Source organism: Suncus etruscus, chromosome 3 (assembly GCF_024139225.1).
Source record: "Suncus etruscus isolate mSunEtr1 chromosome 3, mSunEtr1.pri.cur, whole genome shotgun sequence".
NCBI lineage: Eukaryota > Metazoa > Chordata > Mammalia > Eulipotyphla > Soricidae > Suncus > Suncus etruscus.
The window spans coordinates 36,014,846-36,036,425 of record NC_064850.1 but is presented as its reverse complement, the minus strand read 5'-3'; the positions used below and the strand labels follow the sequence as shown (position 1 = coordinate 36,036,425).

The following is a 21,580-nucleotide window of genomic DNA, read 5'->3' as shown; positions in this document are numbered from 1 at the left end:
ATTAGGGATCATGTCCCCATGTAACTTGCATTCAGGGCAAGTATCTTACCTCTTGTATTATCTTTATGGTTCCAAGCTATCTTTAATTTTTAATTTTTAGAAATTAAAATATTTAATTTTAGAAAAAGAAAAAATAAATGAGAAGGAATAAGAAGGCATATTGTCCATTATATTATCTCTCAAGTCCTTAAATATATATTTTTCAATCTTATAAGGAAACGAAGATAATATGGTCTAAGGGAAAGGAGGAAACTTTTATTTATTTATTGTTTGTTTGTGGGCGACACTGATGGTGCTCAGAGTATATATACATACTCTTGGCTCTGTGCTCAGAAATCATTCTTGGCAGGCTTGGGGGACCATATGGGATGGGGGTGGGAAAGGAAGGAGGCAGAGGGAGGTTTCTGCATTCACTCCAAAAAGGTCCTGGTGATGTAAGCCCAAATAGTGAGTTTTAGTCTGTTTGGTGTCTCTGTAGAGAGCTGTAGTTGAGTAGTGAAGCTGGGACATTGATGAAGCAGTTATTGTGAGTAGTGGGTGCAGCTGGCATGGCTTCAGCAGGGTGGGGATTTGTTCTACCTCTCCTCCTGAGATTGCCAGCTTTCAGCTGTGTGGCCAATGTAATCCATAATTTTTCATGGCTTGGCTTACTTCTCTTTTGAGAATAGATTGAGTCTATGGAGCTGGCCGAATGCTGATCTGTATGACTTTTTTAATCAAGGTTTCTCTCTCAGGAACGATTGAATGAAGCAAATGCTGCACTTGACTCTGCATCAAGACTTACAGAACAATTAGATGTAAAGGAAGAACAAATAGAAGAACTGAAAAAGCAAAGTAGGTTTATGTTCCTATCCTTTTCCCCTCAGTGTTGAAGCATGATTGCTACTGTTGTGTATGACGAACTTCCATTATGGGTGACTTCCATTTCTAGTCCCTGAAGAGATCATTTAGTTTAGATATCTTGGATATTAAGTCATTCTTGTGTTGACTGTCATCTATCTTGTTTTATTTATTTATTTATTTATTTATTTATTTTTTTGGCCACAACCGTCTGCATTCAGGGTTTGACTTTGTGCTCAAAAATCACTCCTGGAAGACTTGGGGTACCATATGGGATGACGGGGATTGAACCTAGATCAGCCATGCAAGACAAACGCCCTACCTGCTGTTCTATCCCTCCAACTAATTGTCATCTATCTTGTGACCAAAGAAGTATTGGTTTAATTTGTGCAACTTTTTATCCTATCTAAAATCTTTTATTGTGGTAGAGGGCAGTCTTTTCACATAAAATTTAACTTTTTCTGGCATGACTGAGTTCAAATAAATTTAAGGGTAGTGGTGTTGGGCAAAACCCAGTGATGCTTAAGAGGCTACTCCTGGTTCATCGCTCAGAAATTACTAATGGCAGACTCTTGGGGGCCATATGGGATGCCGGGATCGAGCCTTCATCAGCCACGTGCAAGCCACATGCTCTCCCCACTGTACTCTCTCTCTTACCTCACCACAGGCCTCTTTAATTTGGGTTTGGAGGAAGGGGGTCACACCTGGCTGTGCTTAGGTCTTGCTTCTGACTATATTCCAGGATCACTCTTACTGGGCTTTGGCAACCATATGTGATATTAGGAATCAAACCCAGATCAGTCTTTTACAAAGCACATGGCATACCTTCTGTACTATTGCTTCTGCCCCAACTTTATGCTTATAATTAAGATAGCTAATGCAGGGGCTGGAGTGGTGGCGCTAAAGGAAAGGTGTCTGCCTTGCAAGCGCTAGCCTAGGACGGACTGTGGTTCAACAGACCGTGGTTCCATCCCCTGGCGACCCAGATGGGACCCCAAGCCAGGAGCAATTTCTGAGTGCATAGCCAGGAATAACCCCTTAGCGTCACCAGGTGTGCCCCCCCCCAAAAAAAAAGATAGCTAATGTAAACAAAGTACTTAACCCAGTTTATTGGTTTTCTTAGCCATAAATGATGTCACCTTTATAACATTTTTCTCCTTTAACCCATTTGCCTCATACAAGTGACAAATTAGACAAACTGGAGGCAAATGATCAATGTTAATGTTAACTGTAGTGAAAGATGTTATTGATTCTGGTTAGGGCTAAGGTGAAAGATGAATTCCTGGATAATAAATCCATTGAGTGAGTAGACATAGTTTATATAGAATCTGACTGTTGAGAAAATTCACGTTTAATCATTCAGCACAATGGTCCCATCCTTAGAGATAAGCTCGCTCACTTTATGGAACAGGCTTCAGGGACTGATACTGGTAACTGGACTGTGAATCAGATCCTGGCTTGGAGCAGCACCGTGATTCATATCCTGGTCCTGGTCTCTCAGCCCCTCCTTCAGCCTCTTTTTTCTTGTTGGTCAGGTGACTAGAAATAAATCTGAGTTAAGTCTTGTCCAAAGGCACTTAGTCATGAAAGCTGATGACTTGTGAGGATTGTAACTTTGTTTTATTATTTTCTCGAAAGATAACATTACTGTGTATCACCAATTACAAATAAAATGTAAGATTTTGATGAGAGTTCTTTAATCAGTTTTATATATTTTTTCTTATTTTTTTGGTTTCTGTGCCACACCCAATGGCACTCAGGAGTTACTCCTGTCTATGTGCTTAGAAATTGCTCCTGGCTCAGGGGATCATATGGGATGCCGGGGATCGAATCAGGTCCATCCTGAATCAGCTGCATGCAAGGCAAATGTCCTGCTGTGCTATCGCTCTGGCCCCTGTAATCAGTTATATTTTTATCTCCAGGTTGTGTATTTGTGTGCAAAGCAAGATAGGTTTTGTCAAAACTTACTTAGAAAGATATGAGGGGAAAAAAGAAGTGTGTGTTTAAGAGAGCGCACAGGCTTCTCAAGCATGGAAACAAGCAGCAGAAACAGAGCAATAGAAACAGAGACAAACAAGTGTTCAGTTTTGTTTGAAGTCCTGAAGGTACCAAGCCCCAGCTTTCTAGAGAAAAGGCTCTGATATAGTAAGCCTGAGGGGGTCAGGCAGTCAGAAGAACTCAGGCCTAAGTCAAGTCACTATGACAGATGTTCAGGGTAAAAGGTGCCCCTGCACTATAAAATTTATGAGAACTGTTGTTTTTTAGTTTTTTTTGGGGGGGGGATGGAGGGTGGGGGGCACACCTAGCAGTGCTCAGGGATTACTCCTGGCTCTATGCTCAGAAATTGCTCCTGGCAGGCTTGGGGGACCATATGGGATGTCGGGAATCGAATCTAGGTCTGTCTGTCCCAGGTCGGGACATTTGCAAGGCAAATGCCCGATGTGCTATCTCTCCTGCCCCAAGAACTGGTTTTTAACCTAAGTGATTACAGTAACTGGATGTCACACACATGCCCAGAAAAATTGTGTCCCTTCCTCACACCATGCACAAAGATGAGCTCAAAGTGGAGCAGGTCTTTAAAATGTAGGTTGAAACTCAAAGTCTTGGCAATTAAGTTTAGCATTGATTTCTTAGTTAAGAAATTAAATGCACAACAACGACGATAAAGTAAATTGGGCTCAATCAAAATTAATAAAACAATTATTCTTAAATTGGTACCATCAAAAAAGTAAAATGAAAAAATAATAAAGAAAGTAAAATGACAACCTACAGAATGGGAGAAAATCTCTGCAAGTCATATACGGTAACTTTGCCTGCAGGAAAATGAAACATAGCTCAGATGTTGGTCTAGGGTCTAGGGTTAAGGATTGGCAGCAGTGACCTGGCATGTGAGAGACCCTAACTTCATTTTCTGGCATCTCAGAAAGAAAAAGTCTCATGTTAAGATGTGCTTCTTTTTTCTTTTAATTGGGGCTTGGGGTGGAGGGTACAAGGCAAGAAAGAGCTTTATTTCCTTATACTGTCTCAAGCAGATTTTTTTTTTAATTACAGTTTAGGTAACATAGTTATAATAACATGAGGGTTTAGGGTATTAATATACAGAGTTCTTCACCCTCCCAGCACCCAGAAGTTCAAGATCTTTCACGACTGGCCCCAAGTCACCTTTGGTCCACCTCTTCATGTTTTTTCTTCTCCACCAACTGCTTGTTAATACTAGGTTTGCAATTTAAGTATTCATCATTGTCCTGTTGTCTATTCTCATGTTCTGTGTCTCTCTATGGCAATGGTCCTCAAACTATGGCCCGCAGGCCACATATTGTATTTGTATCTGTTTTGTTTCTTTATTGCAAAATAAGATATATGCAGTGTGCATAAGAATTCATTCATAAGTTTTGTTTTTACTATAGTCAGACCCTTCAATGGTCTGAGGGACAGTGAACTGGCCCCTGTTTAAAAAGTTTGAGGACCCCTGCATGGTATGATGAGTGAGATCTTCTGATATTTGTCTTTCTCCCTCTGGCTTTTTTGCTTAATATGATATTCTCTGATAGGATGTGTTTCTTGATTTGAAAAGTAGACTTCTTAAAAGGGGGAGTAAGGGACCAGAGTGATAGCATAGTGGTAGGGCATTTGCCTTGCATGTAGCTGACCTGGGATGGCCCTGGGTTCAATTCCTAATATCTATATGTCCCCTGAGCCTGCCAGGAGCAATTTCTGAGCACAGAACCAGGGGTAACCTCTGAGCACTGCCGGGTATGCCCCACCCCCCAAAAAAAGGAAAAGAAAAAGAGGAGTAAAATTTATGCCTCTTGTAGCAAGTAGACTGGTGAGTGGAAGGCCAACAGGGGTGGAGGGAAGTGGACTCTGTGGAAGGGATCAGTGTGGCAACACTCTGCCTGAAACCCAGCAATGAACAACTTTCTCATTTTACAGTGACTAAATTTAAAAAGAAAGAAAAAAATGCAGATTTCTCTGGTCAGACACTCTTTCTTTCCAGGAGAAGCTTATAGACATTCCCTTCAGCTCAAATTTTTATTTTGGAAGTAACAGTTATAAACTCAGTGTATGTGGCTGAAGAGTTCATTAGACTAAGACTCATTCCCTGTGGCCTGGTTCGATTTATAAACAAGGAATCACCTGTTGTAATTTCAGACTTGGCTTTTGAATACTGCTCACATCCCAGCTCTTCCAAGATTGGACAGGTTTTATTTCCTTTTGAAGCAAATGAGTCGTAAATTAATTTAAACCTCCCTCTCAGTTACCTATAGTAATCCCATTAGTTTTTCTTTTAGAGCAAATGATCTAAAGAATGTATTTTGCAGTTTATCCTGGAATACTTAACTCTGTCACCAGCATCCAAAACTGTGTATTTACTTGATTAGAGACTCTTAGTCAACTCACCAAAAAAGAAGAGCCAGGGCAGGAACATGGAGCAAGGCAACCAGCAGTGCCCTTCTCTTGCCTCTCATTGGAGAGTGACTGGAAAGGAATTCCTTGCTTCCATGTAAGGAAGCAACAAGGAACATCTCTTCTTTGCTCTTAGTTTCACTGAGAAGGAAAATTATGATCTCTTTTCTTTTCCAGTTTTCTGAAAAGTGTAAGTTAAAAGCTAAGTCTTTTATTGCAGATAAACATGTGAATTAATCCATACTCTGACTTTTAAGCCATTTCTTTATCAGAGAGCCTAGTTCCCTGAACCAAAAAAGCATTGTGGAAGTCACTGTATATTCCTAACTAGATTACATGCCTACTTGTCACTTTATGGTAAAGATGTTAGTAAATCTCACTATAGTCACCAGGACTGCTTTGATCAGTTACTCACTGTATTATTTCACATGTTTTGAAACAGTGGCCCTCCGACAAGAAATGCTGGATGATGCACAAAAGAAGTTGATGAACTTAGTTCATACAACAGAAGGAAAAGTAGATAAGTATGTTGTGTCTTTTAATTTTTATATGTTTCATTGAGATTTATAGGGTAAAAACAACTATCTGTACATGTTTATTTGTGATTCAGTTTTTATTTTTTATTTGGGGCTCGGGGCCACCCACAAGTGGTGTTTGGGAGGGCCACTGGTTCTGTGCTTAGCATTTCTGGAACCAGATGATGTCCGAAATTGAACCTAAGCCTCCCACATACAGAGCAGCTGTCTGAGCCATCTGGGCCATGGTCAGGTTCTTAAAAATAGCTTTTTCAGGGGCCGGAGAGATAGCATGGAGGTAAGGCGTTTGCCTTGCGTGCGGAAGGACGGTGGTTCAAATCTCGGCATCTCATATGGTCCCCCGAGCCTGCCGGGGGCGATTTCTGAGTGTGGAGCCAGGAGTGGCCCCTGAGTGCTGCCAGGTGTGACTCAAAAACCAATAAATAAATAAATAAATAAATAAATAAATAAATAAAAAAGAAATAGCTTTTTCATAGATAGTGATGAGATTAGACATAGGTAGTTTGAATGTGGGGTCAATAGAATATCTTCTCTTTTCCCCTTTGCTGATGCTATTATTGCAGTGACTGCATATCTCTCACACACATTTGGTTGTAGTGTTTGCAGGTTCTGTTGTGATGCCCACAGTGTCTCATACTTGAGTTGTAGTGGGACACACACATTTGGCCGTTGGCTTTAATGATGACATGCTCTTGCAATATCCAGAATCCCAGGCAGCAGAACCTACAGGACCCTGACTAGAGCTGGTGGGCTGTACCCTGAATCAAACTTGCTGCCTTGTTCTTGTCAGGCTGGCGCTTTATTATTTCTGGTTCCATCATGTATGATTACTTATAATTTTTCTTGAGCTTTACCTTGTGATGCTCAGGGGTTCCTGGCTCTGGACTCAGTAATTATTCCTGGCAGTGTTTAGAGGATGATGCCAGTGATTTAACCTGGGTCAGCCATGTGCAAGGCAAGTGCCCTTCCAGCTGTGCTATCAGGCCCTCATATTGTGGTTTTTTTTTTTTTTTTTTTTTTTGGTTTTTGGGCCACACCCAGCAGTGCTCAGGGGTTACTCCTGGCTGTCTGCTCAGAAATAGCTCCTAGCAGGCACGGGGGACCATATGGGGCACCGGGATTCGAACCAACCACCTTAGGTCCTGGATCAGCTGCTTGGCCGCTGTGCTATCTCTCCGGGCCCATATTGTGTTATTTTTTAAAGTAGACATTTTCCTTCTGTTCAAGTGTTTTCTTGAACCCACAGGCAAAATTGATGAAGATTATAGAGAATAGAGATTTTATTTTTACCTTTTGTTTTTAACTCTTTACTTCCCTTAAATGGATATTTTGTATTCAGATGTATTCTATCTGAAACTAAGGTATGTATGTCATGTTATTAATATTTTAATCATTGGTATATTAACACATAGATGTCATTAAATCATCTGATAGCCAGAAATGAGGATATGTAAGTATACCCATGAGATAGCAATAGTACAATGGGGAGGACACTTGCCTTGAATGTGGCCAACCTGGGTTGAATCTCAGCATCTTATGGTCCTCTGAGCTGCCAGGAGTAATTCCTGAGTATATAACCAGAGGTATCCCCTAAGCACTGCAAAAAAAACAAAACAAAAAAACAAAAAACAAAACCAAACAAACACCATTCACAGTGGGGAAGGCAAATTCAAAGGTTCCATAAGGTGAACAACACAGGTGGGCATTGAGAATGACAGTGAGGGACTATCTTGTGATTACTGAGTTGAAGACAGTAAGTGGTTGGAATGGTAAAAGACTATCAAGTTTTGAGTTACGTGGAAATAATTTTGATAAGTATTGTTTAAATATTCATGTACTTAGTGTTTATTTTAAACAGTAATGTTGAGAGACTTGTTGGATTAGCTTGAGCTATTTCTGCCTTTGTTTTCAGAGTCCTGATGCGGAATCTTTTCATTGGACATTTTCATACACCAAAACACCAGCGTCGTGAAGTATTTAGGTTGATGGGAAGCATTTTGGATGTCAAAAGAGAGGAAATGGAGCAGGTAACTGAACACACATTTGTAATTAAGATGGCAACATCGTAAAATATTGCTGTAACAGTTCCAGAATGTATTTTCTCAATAAAATGACAACAAAGTGGAGAGATTTGTTCAATTAACTGGATTTTTGGTTTGTTTTTTATTTCTGTGGTTTTAGATTTTTGGACCACACTGGTCAATACTCAAGGTTCTCTCCTAGCTCTGTGCTCAGGCTTCACTCCTGGCAGGGTTCAGGGAACCGAATGGATGCCAGGAATGAACAAAGGTTAGCGTTGTTCAAGGAAAGTGCCTTACCTGACATAGTATCTATGGAGGCCCCCTCGTCCCCCCGTGAGGATTTGTTCAATCTGTAGTTTACAAATCCTTCCCAGTGTACAAACTCACATCTGCACAAGAAAGAATGCATTTTGGGGCCAGGAAGGTGGCGCTAGAGGTAAGGTGCCTGCCTTGCAAGAGGTAGCGTAGGACTGACCGTGGTTTGATCCCCCGGTGTCCCATATAGCCAGGAGTGATTTCTGAACGCATAGCCAGGAGTAACCCCTGAGCGTCACTGGGTGTGGCCCAAAAACCAAAAAAAAGAAAAAAGAAAAAAAAAAAGAAAAGAAAAAAGAAAGAAAGAATGCATTTTGAGACTTGGGAACCTTCATTTTTTTTGTTTGCTTTTGGGCCATACATGGTGATGCTAAGTAGTCAGGAATTATTCCTTGTGCATAGGGGACCACATGGGATGTTATGGATTGAATCTAGGTCATGTGAGTAGAAGGCAAGTGCCCTACCTGCTGTACTATCTCTCTAACCCCATCATTTATTTTATTTTATTTTATTTTTGCTATAGTGCTTAGGATGATATTTCTTTGTATTTGGAACCTGTCAGTAACAAAATTCTTTTTTTTTGTTGTTGTTTTGGGGGCCACACCCATTTGATGCTTAGGGGTTACTCCTGGCTAAGCGCTCAGAAATTGCCCCTGGCCCAGGTGTGGTGGCGCTAGAGATAAGGAAGGTGTCTGCCTTGGCAGCACTAGCTAGGACAACCGTGGTTCATCCCCTAGCATCCCATATGGTCCCCCCAAGCCAGGATCAACTTTTTTTTTTTTTTTTTTTTTTTTTTTTGTGGTTTTTGGGTCACACCCGGCAGTGCTCAGGGGTTTTTCCTGGCTCCGTGCTCAGAAATTGCTCCTGGCAGGCACGGGGGACCATATGGGATGCTGGGATTCGAACCGATGACCTCCTGCATGAAAGGTAAACGCCTTACCTCCATGCTATCTCTCCGGCCCAAGGATCAACTTCTGAGCACATAGCCAGGAGTAACCCCTGAGCGTCACCAGGTGTGGCCCAAAAAACCAAAAAAAAAAAAAAAAAAAAAAAAAAAAAAAAAAGAAAGAAATTGGGGGACTATATGGGACACTGGGGATCGAACCGCTGTCCTTCCTTGGCTAGCGCTTGCAAGGCAGATACCTTACCTCTAGCGCCACCTCACCAGCCCCAGCAAAATTCTTTTTTTTTTTTTTTTTTTTTTTTTTTTTTTTTTTTTTTTTTGTGGTTTTTGGGTCACACCTGGCAGTGCTCAGGGGTTATTCCTGGCTCCATGCTCAGAAATTGCTCCTGGCAGGCACGGGGGACCATATGGGATGCTGGGATTCGAACGGATGACCTCCTGCATGAAAGGCAAACGCCTTACCTCCATGCTATCTCTCCAGCCCCAAGCAAAATTCTTAATACATTTCATTGTGTTTGGATTCTGGATTAGCAGAACACATTTGAACTTGAAAGGCACGACTTGTTACTACCTGAGACTTTTTATCAATTATAACATGTTTCTGTCTTTAAAAAATCTTTCAGTTGCTCAGTGAAGATCAGGGTGGAGTCACCAAGTGGATGACTGGATGGCTGGGAGGAGGATCTAAAAGCGTCCCCAACACGCCTCTGAGACCCAATCAGCAATCGGTCCTGAACAGTGTAAGAGCTGATTTATTTCTGTCCATGTGAATGGGGTGATCCCACACTATTCACTCGCAAAGCACTAGACTTCTGATCTGAGGTACTTTTATACAAATCCTTTTATTTTGGAGCTGAAAGGTGATTTATTTAGACAATTTATTTTGTTTGTTTGATTTTTGGTTTTGGGCCATACCCAGTGATACTGGGATTCTCCTGGCTCTGCACTCAGTAATCACTGTTGGCAGTGCTGGGGGCCATATGCGATGCAGGGGATTGAACCTTGGCAGACTGTGCAAGGCAAGCTCTCTACTTCAGCCCCACTTAAACCATTTTAAATCATGGATTAAAGGTCTTATTTTAACCTTTTAATTTATATGGTACTTTAATAGATTACCATATATAATGGGCTGAAACTCACTCTGTCTCACTGCCAAAGCTGAAAATTTTATTTGTGGGGTAAGAGGGCTAGCTTCTCTCCAGGCCAATAGTCATTAGACTGAGTAGAATCAAATACTATCCTGCACTGTTTTCTGTTGGAAGGTGTCTGGTATGGCAGTGGGCTGCTGTGGCTTCCGGCAGAAAGGGGAAATAATTTATTTTATATTGTTTATATTGTTTTTATATTGTTGCAACTAGGAGTCTAATGGAATTAATGAAAAATATGTAAAAGAAAGTTCGTTAAAATGGTTACACAGTGGGGTTATTAAGTCATTGTCTAGCATTTTTAAGCTATTTGTTGCTAGTTTGGCATTCTGTGTTGTCATTTTTTTTTTTTGTTTACTGAAAACTAGTTGGCTTCTGTGTGTCTTTCCCATCTAATTTGGTTGTTCCTACTGGGGTGTCTAGGATTTAGAGGTCTTGCATGCCAGGACTCCCAGGATCCATAGAAACTGGCCTATGAGTTTACATGGTGGCTGTTGTAGGATGTGGCTGTGGTTGTTAGGGCTTGTGGAACGATGGGTGGGCGGCTGCCTGCCCCACTATGAGAATATGCTAGAGTTTTCATTCCCCAATCTGGTAAACCTGGTGTTTCTTCAGAGATTAGTTGTGATGTGATATAGTTGGGCCTCTTGGCATGGTAGTGGCTGCGAAGTGTAGATAAAGCTGTCAGGACTTTTGAGGGCTAGGACTCAGTCTGGCCTCCTGAGTCCTTGTGCTTGGCTCGCACCTCTTTTTTTTTTTTTTTTTTTGGTTTTTGGGCCACACCCGGTAACGCTCAGGGCTTACTCCTGGCTATGTGCTCAGAAGTTGCTCCTGGCTTGGGGACCATGTGGGACACCGGGGGATCGAACCGCGGTCCGTCCAAGGCTAGCGCAAGCAAGGCAGGCACCTTACCTTTAGCGCCACAGCCCGGCCCATTGGCTCGCACCTCTTACTCAAAACATGATCTCCTGGATTGGGATCGATGAGTTGACAGGTGGCAGCTGTAGGGTGTGGTTGTGGTCCTGATAAGGTTTTAATCTCATGAGTTTTTGATGATTGTATCTTTAAAAATCTGTAACTATTACCTGTTTTCTCAGCTGAATTTTTCACAATTATGAAATAAACTGAAATGTCACAGAGGGCTGGAATGTAGGGATCCCACTAAGAGTCCCAGCACCAAAACCAAAAACCAGCACTTCAGTGTATTGTGAAAATAAAATAATTTAAGATGGTGGGGTCTAGGCTCTCTGACACTGTTCTGTGGCCCAGGGGCCATTCCCTGCATTACTTCTTTGGTTCTGGTTACACTCAGAAGTACTCCAGGGTTACACCTTGCTCTGTGCCTTGGACCATCTCTTGGCAGTACTTAGAGGTGATGTGCATGGAACTCAACTGCAGTCCCAGCGTGTAAGGCCAGTGCTTTAACCTCTTTAGAAACTCTCTTTTGTGCTCTTTGGTGGTCTCTAATTGCAGGGGGGCAGTTTGGGCCATACTCAGTGTTACTTACTCAGTGTTACACAGCCGACTCTGTGCTAAGGGATCTATCATCTGATGGTGCTCAGGGTCCCCTTGTGTATCTTAAGTGTCATTGATGTCAAGACATTTCATTGTTACCATGTGGCTGTTTATGTGTAGTTTGTAGTAGTGTTGTCATTAAAGATTATTGAATTGTTAACATTTTTTTTCTTTTGGTTTTTGGGCCACGCCCGGTGACATTCAGGGGTTACTCCTGGCTATGTGCTTCAGAAATTGCTCCTGGTTTGGGGGACCATATGGGATGCCGAGGATCAAACCGAGGTTCATCCTGGTCAGCCATGTGTAAGGCAAATGCCCTACTGCTCCACTATCGCTCCGGCCCCAGAATAGTTAACATTTTTGTAATGAATTGTTTTGTCACAAAGTGCTAGCTGTTTGGATTATAAGCTGCTTACAAAGAAATCATTCCAGTGGCATGGTTGTTTTTTATGTTAGTATAACTGGTATAGTTTCTTAATTACAGTAAACACAATTTTAATATCTAATAGAGCCAACATATTTTTTCTTAGTCTTTTTCAGAACTTTTTGTTAAATTTCTTGAGACAGAATCGCATCCCACCATTCCACCTCCAAAACTTTCTGTCCATATGAAACTTCTGGATTCCCCAGGACGGAGCAAACTGGATACTAAAGTTTTGGAAAGTTTTAAAGGTAAAGTAAAACTAGTTGTTGATTTTTCTACAAGTAAAATAATTGAATATTTAATGACATTGTTTGACTGTGATATTCAGTTTTTATGCTTTCAAAGAATGTGAACAAAATTGTGAACTATAAAAGGTATGTTAATGTTTGCTCTCAGTTTGGGGGAGATATTGCGGGCAGAGCACCAGGAAAGGAGCAGTGTTTCTGCACCCTCCAGCCCAGTGCTCCCCTCCCTGCTTATTCTTTGACCTGAAGCTCCCTAGTTCCATCTGTTGGATATGGTCAGGGGGATTCTTGGAACACACCTAGTGGTGCCAAAAGAGAGGTGGGGGTGGTGACTTGCAGGAAGGGATTGAATGTTCCTCATCATGCTTTTTTTATTTCTTTAGTGACCAATTTCCACCCTTCTGTGCTTTCCCAAAGTTCCCTTCATTAATGTAGCAGAAGATACTTTGTCACCCTCAGCCCTGCCAAGAGCCCAGAGGCAGAGCCAGGAATCTGGAACTGGAAGTGAAGAGTAGGAGAGACCATCAAGTGATCATACCATGCCCTGTGGTCACTGCTGGCAGAAATTTAATGCCCGGTCCAGGAAAACAGGGTCTTAAGTCCCTTGATGTTTTACTGGGTAGTTAGTTTGTCTTGGAACATTAAAAATAGCTTTAAAAGGGGTTTCTATATCATGGCAATGAAGTACAGTGGGAAAAATTATTTTATCAGTCATTTAACTGGTATTTAAATAGAAATTTGGGTGCTAGAGTTTCACATAATTGTATATATTCTTTTTTTCTTTCTTTATAATTCTTTATATTTCTTTATATTTTTTTCTCATTGGTCTGTGGGTTTTTTTTTCCTTCTTCCATAAATGCTGCTTTTCAGATTCAGAACTCAGCAACAGAAACATTAAACTTGGGTGTCAAATCTGAGAAATTAGAATATATGCACTGTTTACAGGAAAGGTTTCAAACTACAGGAGTGGACATTAGGTTTCAATAGTTCAGATTAATGTTTGTATCTTAACAACTGAGGTCTTGTTTGGAAAAATTTAAGATCCTTTAAAAAGAGTTTCCAAGGGGCTGGAGCAATATCACAGCTGTAGAGCATGTGTCTTGCATGTGGCTTACCCAGGACAGACTGGGGTTTGATCTCTGGCGTCCCAAATGATCCACTGAGCGCTGTTGGGTATGGCCCAAAAGCCAAAAAAATAAGAGTGCCCAGTACTGTACAGTGTTCTGAATGGCAGGGTGCAAGTTGGTTGTTGGGAGTGGTGGTAGATGAGCTGTTCATGCATTAACAGTATTAAAAAAGAGCTTGGGTAGAACTTGGCCCCGTCAGTGGTTCTTGGCCAACCAGGCCTGTAGTTCAGTTGAGGGGCCTGAGGATGTGTTGCTGCTCAGGCCCATTTGTGTGAGGGATGACAGGGGCCACCCTGGTGGTGTTGGGGGTCTGCAGAGCCACACACATGTGCTATAAGAGTCCAGGTTTCACCCTACTATGCTCAGGAGACAACTTGGTGCCAGGAACCACACTTATGCCAGGAAGCACCCTAAATGTGGGACTGTCTCTGGCCCCTGGGACTCACTCTCAAAAGCTTGTTTGTTTTCAGCAATTGTTTCCATTGGACGCTTTGTCGGGGTCAGAGACTAAGTGCTCATGTTTCCTCCCTTAGAAACAGCAGGATCCAGGGCTGGTACCAGGACAGAAGGAGGTTCCTTCCTGGCCCCCCGCTCCTCAGCTGTGCCTCTTCTTAACCCAGCTGGACTTGGACCTGGTACACCAGGGCATCTTCTCTTGAAGCCCATCTCAGAGGTGCTGCCCACGTTTACGCCGTTGCCCGTGTCAGCTGACAACAGTGCTGGAGCTGTGCTCAAAGATCTTCTCAAACAATGACCCCTCCTACAGCCAAGACAGCACACATAGCACTTTATGAAAATCTGTCACAAGTGGCCTTTGGAAGAAGTCAGGTGTTTGACACTGTAGCTTTTCCAAATAGAATAAAAGTAATTTTTATGTTTGTCAAAGTGGCAGGGGTCCTGGGTCATGGATTGCTAGAACATCTGCCACCTCCTCTCTGGTTTCACCAAATTTTAGCTAGAAGCTTTTGATCGTTTTAGTTAAAAAATAGAGAAAAGGCAAAAATGTTTACTGTGCTTCTTATCAGCTAACTAGCTTACTTACTTTTCTCCTTCCTTCCTTCCTTCCTTCCTTCCTTCCTTCCTTCCTTCCTTCCTTCCTTCCTTCCTTCCTTCCTTCCTTCCTTCCTTCCTTCCTTCCTTCCTTCCTTCCTTCCTTCCTTCCTTCCCTCCCTCCCTCCCTCCCTCCCTCCCTCCCTCCCTCCCTCCCCCCTCCCTTCCTTCCTTCCTTCCTTCCTTCCTTCCTTCCTTCCTTCCTTCTTCCCTCCCTCCTTCCCTCTTTCCCTCCTTCCTTCCTCCCTCTTTCATTCCTTCCTTCCCTCCCCTTCCTTCCCCTTCCTTTCCCTCCCTCCCCTCCCTCCCTCTTGTTTTCAAGTTTATTTAAGCTAGAGTCATGTGGTCGGTCTGTAACAATAAGGTTTTTATATACAAAGAAGAAAACAGTGGTAGTGGCTCCTGGAACACACAAGAAATCAGTCTGGGATGTTTATGCTCATCTTTAGAGGATTTGCTGGAGCAGCTATGGACAGGCCCATCTGGTAGGTCACACTGGTAGTTCGATGGTGATGATGCCACGAATGCCACCACACTTTCACTGAAACAGCCCAGCCACCTGCTTGTCACCAGAGCCATCTCTTGCCAGCCATGCCTCCCCTCTGGCAGCCACTCACCACCCTGCTGCAGTACAATGGGATCTTTCAAGAGCACTGTGGAAATGGAGTTGCATGGCCTGGAACATTTGAAAAGGACTTTTGTCACTCAGCCTCATCCGTATCACTTGTTTCTTTTTATTGTGGAATATTCCTGTCAATAGGTGATTCCTTCTAAAGAGCTAACTTATCTTTTCCAAGGTATCTTGAAATGTTTCTCACCCACAGACACAGCTCCCAGCTGTGAAAGTGTTACCATGGCTAATTTTGTAAAGCCCACCAACAGTGTCAGGGGCAAGACCCCTCTGAGAGAGGTAATGCTCTTAGGCAGTGGTCCTCAAACTATGGCCGGCGGGCCACATATTGTATTTGTATCTGTTTTGTTTCTTCATTGCAAAATAAGATATATGCAGTGTGCATAAGAATTCGTTCATAAGTTTTGTTTTTACTATAGTCAGACCCTCCAATGGTCTGAGGGACAGTGAACTGGCCCCCTGTTTAAAAAGTTTGAGGAGCCCTGCTGAGGGGTGCCTTCATCCAGACCCCCTGTGTCCCATCTTCCCATCATCCTCACTGGAGCAAGAATGTCACGTTAGAAGGGAGGCAACATTTCTGTTACTTTCTCAACCTGTCCAGAGAAGCACCAGTTTGGAACTTACCTGTATCAGGATGCTCATTGTTGTATCAGTCATGGAGTTGTATATGTAAAGACACTTCTTGCAAATGTGTATTTCCATATGCCTTTAAAAGAAAATATCTATATAACTAAGAAAGGTGAAAATGACACTAAATTCAACTATGTAAATATGCCAGCACTAACTTGGGTTGTTTGTACAATTTGCTGTTATTGATGTATACTTTCTACTGTATGAGAAAACAGTGTGTCCATGCTGATGGGTATAACATTTTTCTGAACAGTTCAGTAGTTGAGTCATTGCTTAACTAATTCAGTAAGCAACATAAGGAGATTCAGTATCTTTCCTTAGTTAATTTATTTCTGTTACCATTATTTAATCCCCCCTAAGGGCAGTTGTCATAAGTTTTATATTGAAATTGTCAGCTGCCTCCTGTCCACTTTAACCATTACTGTTTTTCTGTGAAGTGATTGTTCATAGGTTTTTATATGATCCTTTCAAAGAAACGTTTATGATCCTCTAAATTATTTGCTACTTGCCATTGAAGTTTCATCTCAGTGTGGAGCATCTGAAATAAAAGCTTCTAAGTTAAAAATAAAAAAGAGACACATGATCATTTCTTCACTTTGAAGAAAAAGATCATGCATCCTCTCAATTCTCTTCCTTGAAAAGGAGGTGCATGTAGGTATGTGGCGCCTGTCATCTTGTTCTGATAACTTGAGCATCTCCTTCTCTCTCCCAACAGCCTTTTCCTTTCACCCTGTAGCAGGTCTAAGTGTGAAATTTCTTGGGGATGTCTTTCTAAATTTCCGCCTGACCCAACGTGGCTGCTTTAGAAATAAGTTACCTTGTCTAAAAGCCATAGGGCCCAGTATTCTGTTCTCCTGTCCTTGACAGTTTAACAGGGTTGGATGCACCTTAGCGTGTGTGGATCCAAACCAAACAAATGGCTCATCTGCTTTTCTGAGACAAAGTTGTGTCAGAGCTGAACCATCTATCTGCTCAGGGGATCTTCTCAGTCATGCAATCGTGGAAGCCATGGGCCATCACTCTTGGGACATTTACTACAGTGTTTTAGTTCCAGGCCCCTTACCACTTACTGCTTTTCTATAAACTTACTCCAATTTGTGGTTGATTCTGCCTTAGCTGCTACAGTTTTCTACGACATTCCAAATGCCCTCAACCTTTCTACTAGAAAATTCAGCTAGTCAACAATTGGATTTTGGTATAATCCCATACCAGGGGTCTCAAACTCAATTTACCTGGAGGCCGCAGGAGGCAAAGTCAGGATGATCCTTGAGTGCAAAGTCAGTAGTAAGCCTTGAACATTGGGGGTTGTGACCCAAACAACTAATACAAAACAAAACAAAGATTCCTCTAGGGCAGGGCCACAAAATGTTGTACAGAGGGCCACAAATGGCCCGCGGGCCTCGAGTTTGGGACCCCAGCATACCTTATAGTTTGAATTTTCATTCCTGTCATTAGTTTAAAAGGAGGAAAACCTAAACCATGCCAGGGTGTGAGTGAACAAGGAATAACTTTCTGGAAACTAGCCAGTTAAAATATTGAATATTTCTTCAAATGTGACCTCTGTCTTTTTAATCTTTGAACGGGCCACTGAGAGGTAAGGGAAAGAATTGATAGTTGTTCACTTAGACCATGGGAGTGGGGGAAAAAATCTTCAGGAGGGAAGGATGAGAACTACTGAGAAGAGCTAGTCTGTGTCAAACTTTTAAAGCCTTTGAGTTTGCATTTAAGCCGCTGTTTTTCATACATCAGTATTTAAAACACCTTCCATCAAAATTTTACGTTTAGTTTGATAAAAACTAAGTCTGTGATACTCATATATTCCTATGGAAAAAATGATACTTTGAATGCCCTGACGTTTGTGGTTCTAAAGCAGTCTCTTTAATTTATAAAAAGGTTTCTCTAGTTAAAATTCAACAAATTGCCTTTTGATTTTAGGGAAATGTCTGACTGGGTAATTTACAGCCCAACTTTATTGCTGGGTAATGTTTCATAGAGTGATGTCCATGCATTTCTGAAGTTTTCAGGTGTGCTGCAAGGCAAATATATAGATCTATATTCCAAATAAAATGAAATGTAGGTTGTCACTGTCATCGTCCACAATAAAGAAATTATTTTAGCAAACAGCTGCTGCCTTTTTCTTCAGAAGGAGGAAAAATGACTTTCACGTCTGGTTGAACCACTGCTGCAGTGACCATGTCAGGTTCCTGCACTTGGCATTTCCTTTGAGCCTTATGCTCAATCTCCTGGATGGAAAGAAAAAAAGCAAGGGGTGCGAGCAACTTTATTTCTTTTCATAAGTGTTTTTTGTGTCAGTAAGATAATAAATTCTACATTTTGTCTTAATGGGTTGCAAGAAATAACATTCATGATGTATCAAATGTATCACTTATGGAAGTGCTTTCTAGGTATACATTTATTTTTGGCCACATCCAGTGATAGGATTACTCCTGGTTCTGCATTCAGGAATTATTCTGGGCGGTGCTCTGGGACCATATGGGATGCTGGGGATTTACCTCGGGTGAGCCATGTGGAAGGCAAGTGCCCTACCTGCTGTCCTGTGACTGGCCCTACAAATGCTTTATAAAGACAATAGTTCTACAACAAGGTTAGAGGCTCTGTTTATTACAGTCAGAAAGTGGGTATCATGTGCGCTGTCCCTGGAGCCAGGAACAGTTTCAAAGTTTTAAAGGGTACTGAAAGCAGGAAGTGCTCATATTTTAAGAAGAACCCTTCAGATTTAAGGTCCAGGGGTGGTTTTTTTCCAAAGCAGTGATGCATAACATATAGCATCACCACCCACCTACAACACTTGAATTTTGGGACTCAGTTATCATATATCCTGGGGTTCATGGCCCTTCCTAGGGGTAACTTTGTCACTGGTGGACTGGAACCCTTTGAAAAAAGCATTAACTTTCTCTTTGTTGAACTTAATTTTGAGTCCTAAAGTACTACCGATTTTGTTATCCAAAATCTCAGTAATATTAACCAGTTTTCACATTTTCTATTACAAAGAAAGGAAATTATTTCCCCCAATATTTATAACATATTGAAAAAAATACTAAAAGTATCAAGAAGTATCTTAAGATATTTAAAAGTATTTCAAGTATTTTCTTTATTTTTTTTATTTTTTATTTTTTGGGGGGGTTTTGCAGTGCTCAGGGTTTACTCTTGGCTCTACACTCAGAAATCGCTCCTGGTAGGTTCGGGGGACCATATGGGATGCCGGGATTTGAACCACCATCCCTCTGTGTGCAAGGCAAATGCCCTACCTCCATGCTATCTCTCCGGCCCCTCAAGTATTTTCTTTTTTTTTTTTTTCCTTTTTTTGGTTTTGGTTTTTGGGCCACACCTGGCAGTGCTCAGGGGTTACTCCTGGCTGTCTGCTCAGAAATAGCTCCTGGCAGGCACGGGAAACTACATGAGACACCGGGATTCCAACCAACCACCTTAGGTCCTGGATTGGCTGCTTGCAAGGCAAACACCACTGTGCTATCTCTCTGGGCCCGTATTTTCTTTTCTTTTCTTTTCTTTTCTTTTCTTTTCTTTTCTTTTCTTTTCTTTTCTTTTCTTTTCTTCTTTCTTTCTTTCTTTCTTTCTTTCTTTCTTTCTTTCTTTCTTTCTTTCTTTCTTTCTTTCTTTCTTTCTTTCTTTCTTTCTTTCTTTCTTTCTTTCTTTCTTTCTTTCTTTTCTTTCTTTTCTTTCTTTCTTCTTTTTTTTTTCTTTTGGTTTTTGGGTCACACCCAGCAGCACTCAGGGATTACTCCTGGCTCTATGATCAGAAATTGACCCTGCTAGGCACAGGAGACCATGTGGTATGCCAGGATTTGAACCACTGTCCTTTTGCATGAAAGATAATGCCTTACCTCCATGCTATCTCTCTGGCCCCTCAAGTATTTTATTTAAAAGCAAATGCTTCAGTCTTATTAATGATAAAAACTTACCAAATTCCTATAGGTCAGTATTCATTTTCTTTTTTTCTTTTTCTTTTTTTATTAGCATTCATTTTCAGTATCTCAATCTGATGATTTAAACAAATAGTATTTTTTCCCCTGAATACTGCATACTTATCTGTGATGCACTGAGTATAGACCAAGAGTGTTGGCTTCCACAGCTTTTCTGAACACAAAACACTTAAAAATATTTTAGACATGACCCAAGGCTTTAGAAAGTCCACACTAAAAGGCCAGAGCACGGGCACTTGCATGTGGTAAGTCATGGGCACAACCAAGTTTGGAGTCTTAGTGCACCCTTCCTCAGAGAAGGGAGGCGGTCAGGTGGTACATATACACAATGGAATATTATGCAGCCGTCAGGACAGATGAAGTCATGAAATTTTCCTAAACATGGATGTACATGGAATCTATTATGCTGAGTGAAATAAGTCAGAGGGAGAGAGACAGACGCAGAATAGTCTCATCTATGGGTTTTAAGAAAAAAAAAAGACATTCTTGCAATAATTCTCAGAGATAAAAGAGATGAGGGCTGGAAGGTGTAGCTCATAACATGAAGCTCACCACAAAGAGTGGTCAGTGCAGTTAGAGAAATAACTACACTGACAACTATCATAACAATGTGAATGAATGAAGGAAGTAGAAAGCCTGTCGAGTACAGGCAGAGGTAGGTGGGAAGGAGGAAGATTTGGGACATAGGTGATGGAAATGTTGCACTGGTGAAGAGGGGTGCTCTTTACATGACTGAAACACAACTACAATCATTTGTAATCAAAGTGTTTAAATAAATATATTTAAAAAAAGATACACTGCTGGTGGGTAGCAAGTTCCAAATGAAACAGGATGTGGAAGACATTTTTTCCCTTGGATGACATCTATTTCCTTTGTAGACCCTAGGAAGTTTGGAGGAGTTGGGAGCACCACTCCAGTAAGCTCTTAGTTTGTTCCTGGTTCCTTGCCCTTAGTGACTCCTCAGTCCTGCTCTCAGGATCCTATTGGCAACTTTTAGGGACATAGTATGATGCTGGGGATCAAATCAAAGGAAAAATAACCACTGTAGTACTCATCTCTAAGGCCCCAACATAAGAATTATTCAGATAACAAATGTGAAAATCATGATCTAAGGAGAAACTATGACTTTCTAGAGAGAAATTGGAATTTCTCAAAAGAAACAATAGCATCCACAAAAGCTAGATCTTGATCCAGAGTTGCAGAAACTAAGTCCAAGCTCAGTTTGAGGAATTAATCATTCAAATGGTATAAATGGTCACACAACCTTCTTTTCTAGTGGCTACTTTCCATGAGTTTCTGGATTTCTTTCCCAGAATAAGATTTTAGCAAATAAAGCCCAATCTTTCATATCTCTAGGCATTTTTTCATCAGTGGAATTAAGGGTGGGGCCAGAACAGTAGGTGAGGGCTAAGGACTGTCCCAAACACCTTGTGAACCTGAATTCCAAGCACTGAGTGATGAAGCCCTGAGCTAGTCCTTGTGTTTGAATTCTGGACTGCAAATGCCAGCAGGAAGTTGCCTGAGGATCACAGGGAGGGGACCCTGGGACTCATGAGCACCATTTGAATGGTTTTGCCCAGTCATTTTTTTGACCGAGGCTTTTTATACTGTTTTCTTCTGAAGGTTTCCCAGCCCTACTGGTTGTCCACCAAGGCTCATTCAGAGCCCCCTCTTCCTCCCCATTGTTATGCTTCTCACCTCTCCTTCTTAGAAGAATGTGCATATCCAAAGGGGCCCATATTGCTCCCATTTGGGAAATATAAATGTGAAAATTCCATCAGGTTCCTCTCAAAAACAACTATACCTGTACCTAAGGTTGGTCCAGAGA

General features: G+C 41.6%; 1 protein-coding gene across 1 annotated transcript in view; it reads left to right on the top strand.

The window, feature by feature from the left end:
- The window catches only part of TRIP11 (thyroid hormone receptor interactor 11), a 76,173-nt gene extending 61,701 nt beyond the window's left edge, over positions 1-14,472 (top strand). Inside the window, exons 16-21 of the mRNA XM_049769771.1 lie at positions 735-834; positions 5,690-5,771; positions 7,696-7,810; positions 9,647-9,763; positions 12,214-12,355; positions 14,013-14,472. Coding sequence (XP_049625728.1) covers positions 735-834; positions 5,690-5,771; positions 7,696-7,810; positions 9,647-9,763; positions 12,214-12,355; positions 14,013-14,233 — 777 coding nt within the window. The 3' untranslated portion in view covers positions 14,234-14,472. The remainder of the gene's footprint in view (positions 1-734; positions 835-5,689; positions 5,772-7,695; positions 7,811-9,646; positions 9,764-12,213; positions 12,356-14,012) is intronic.
- The last annotated feature ends 7,108 nt before the right edge of the window (positions 14,473-21,580 follow it).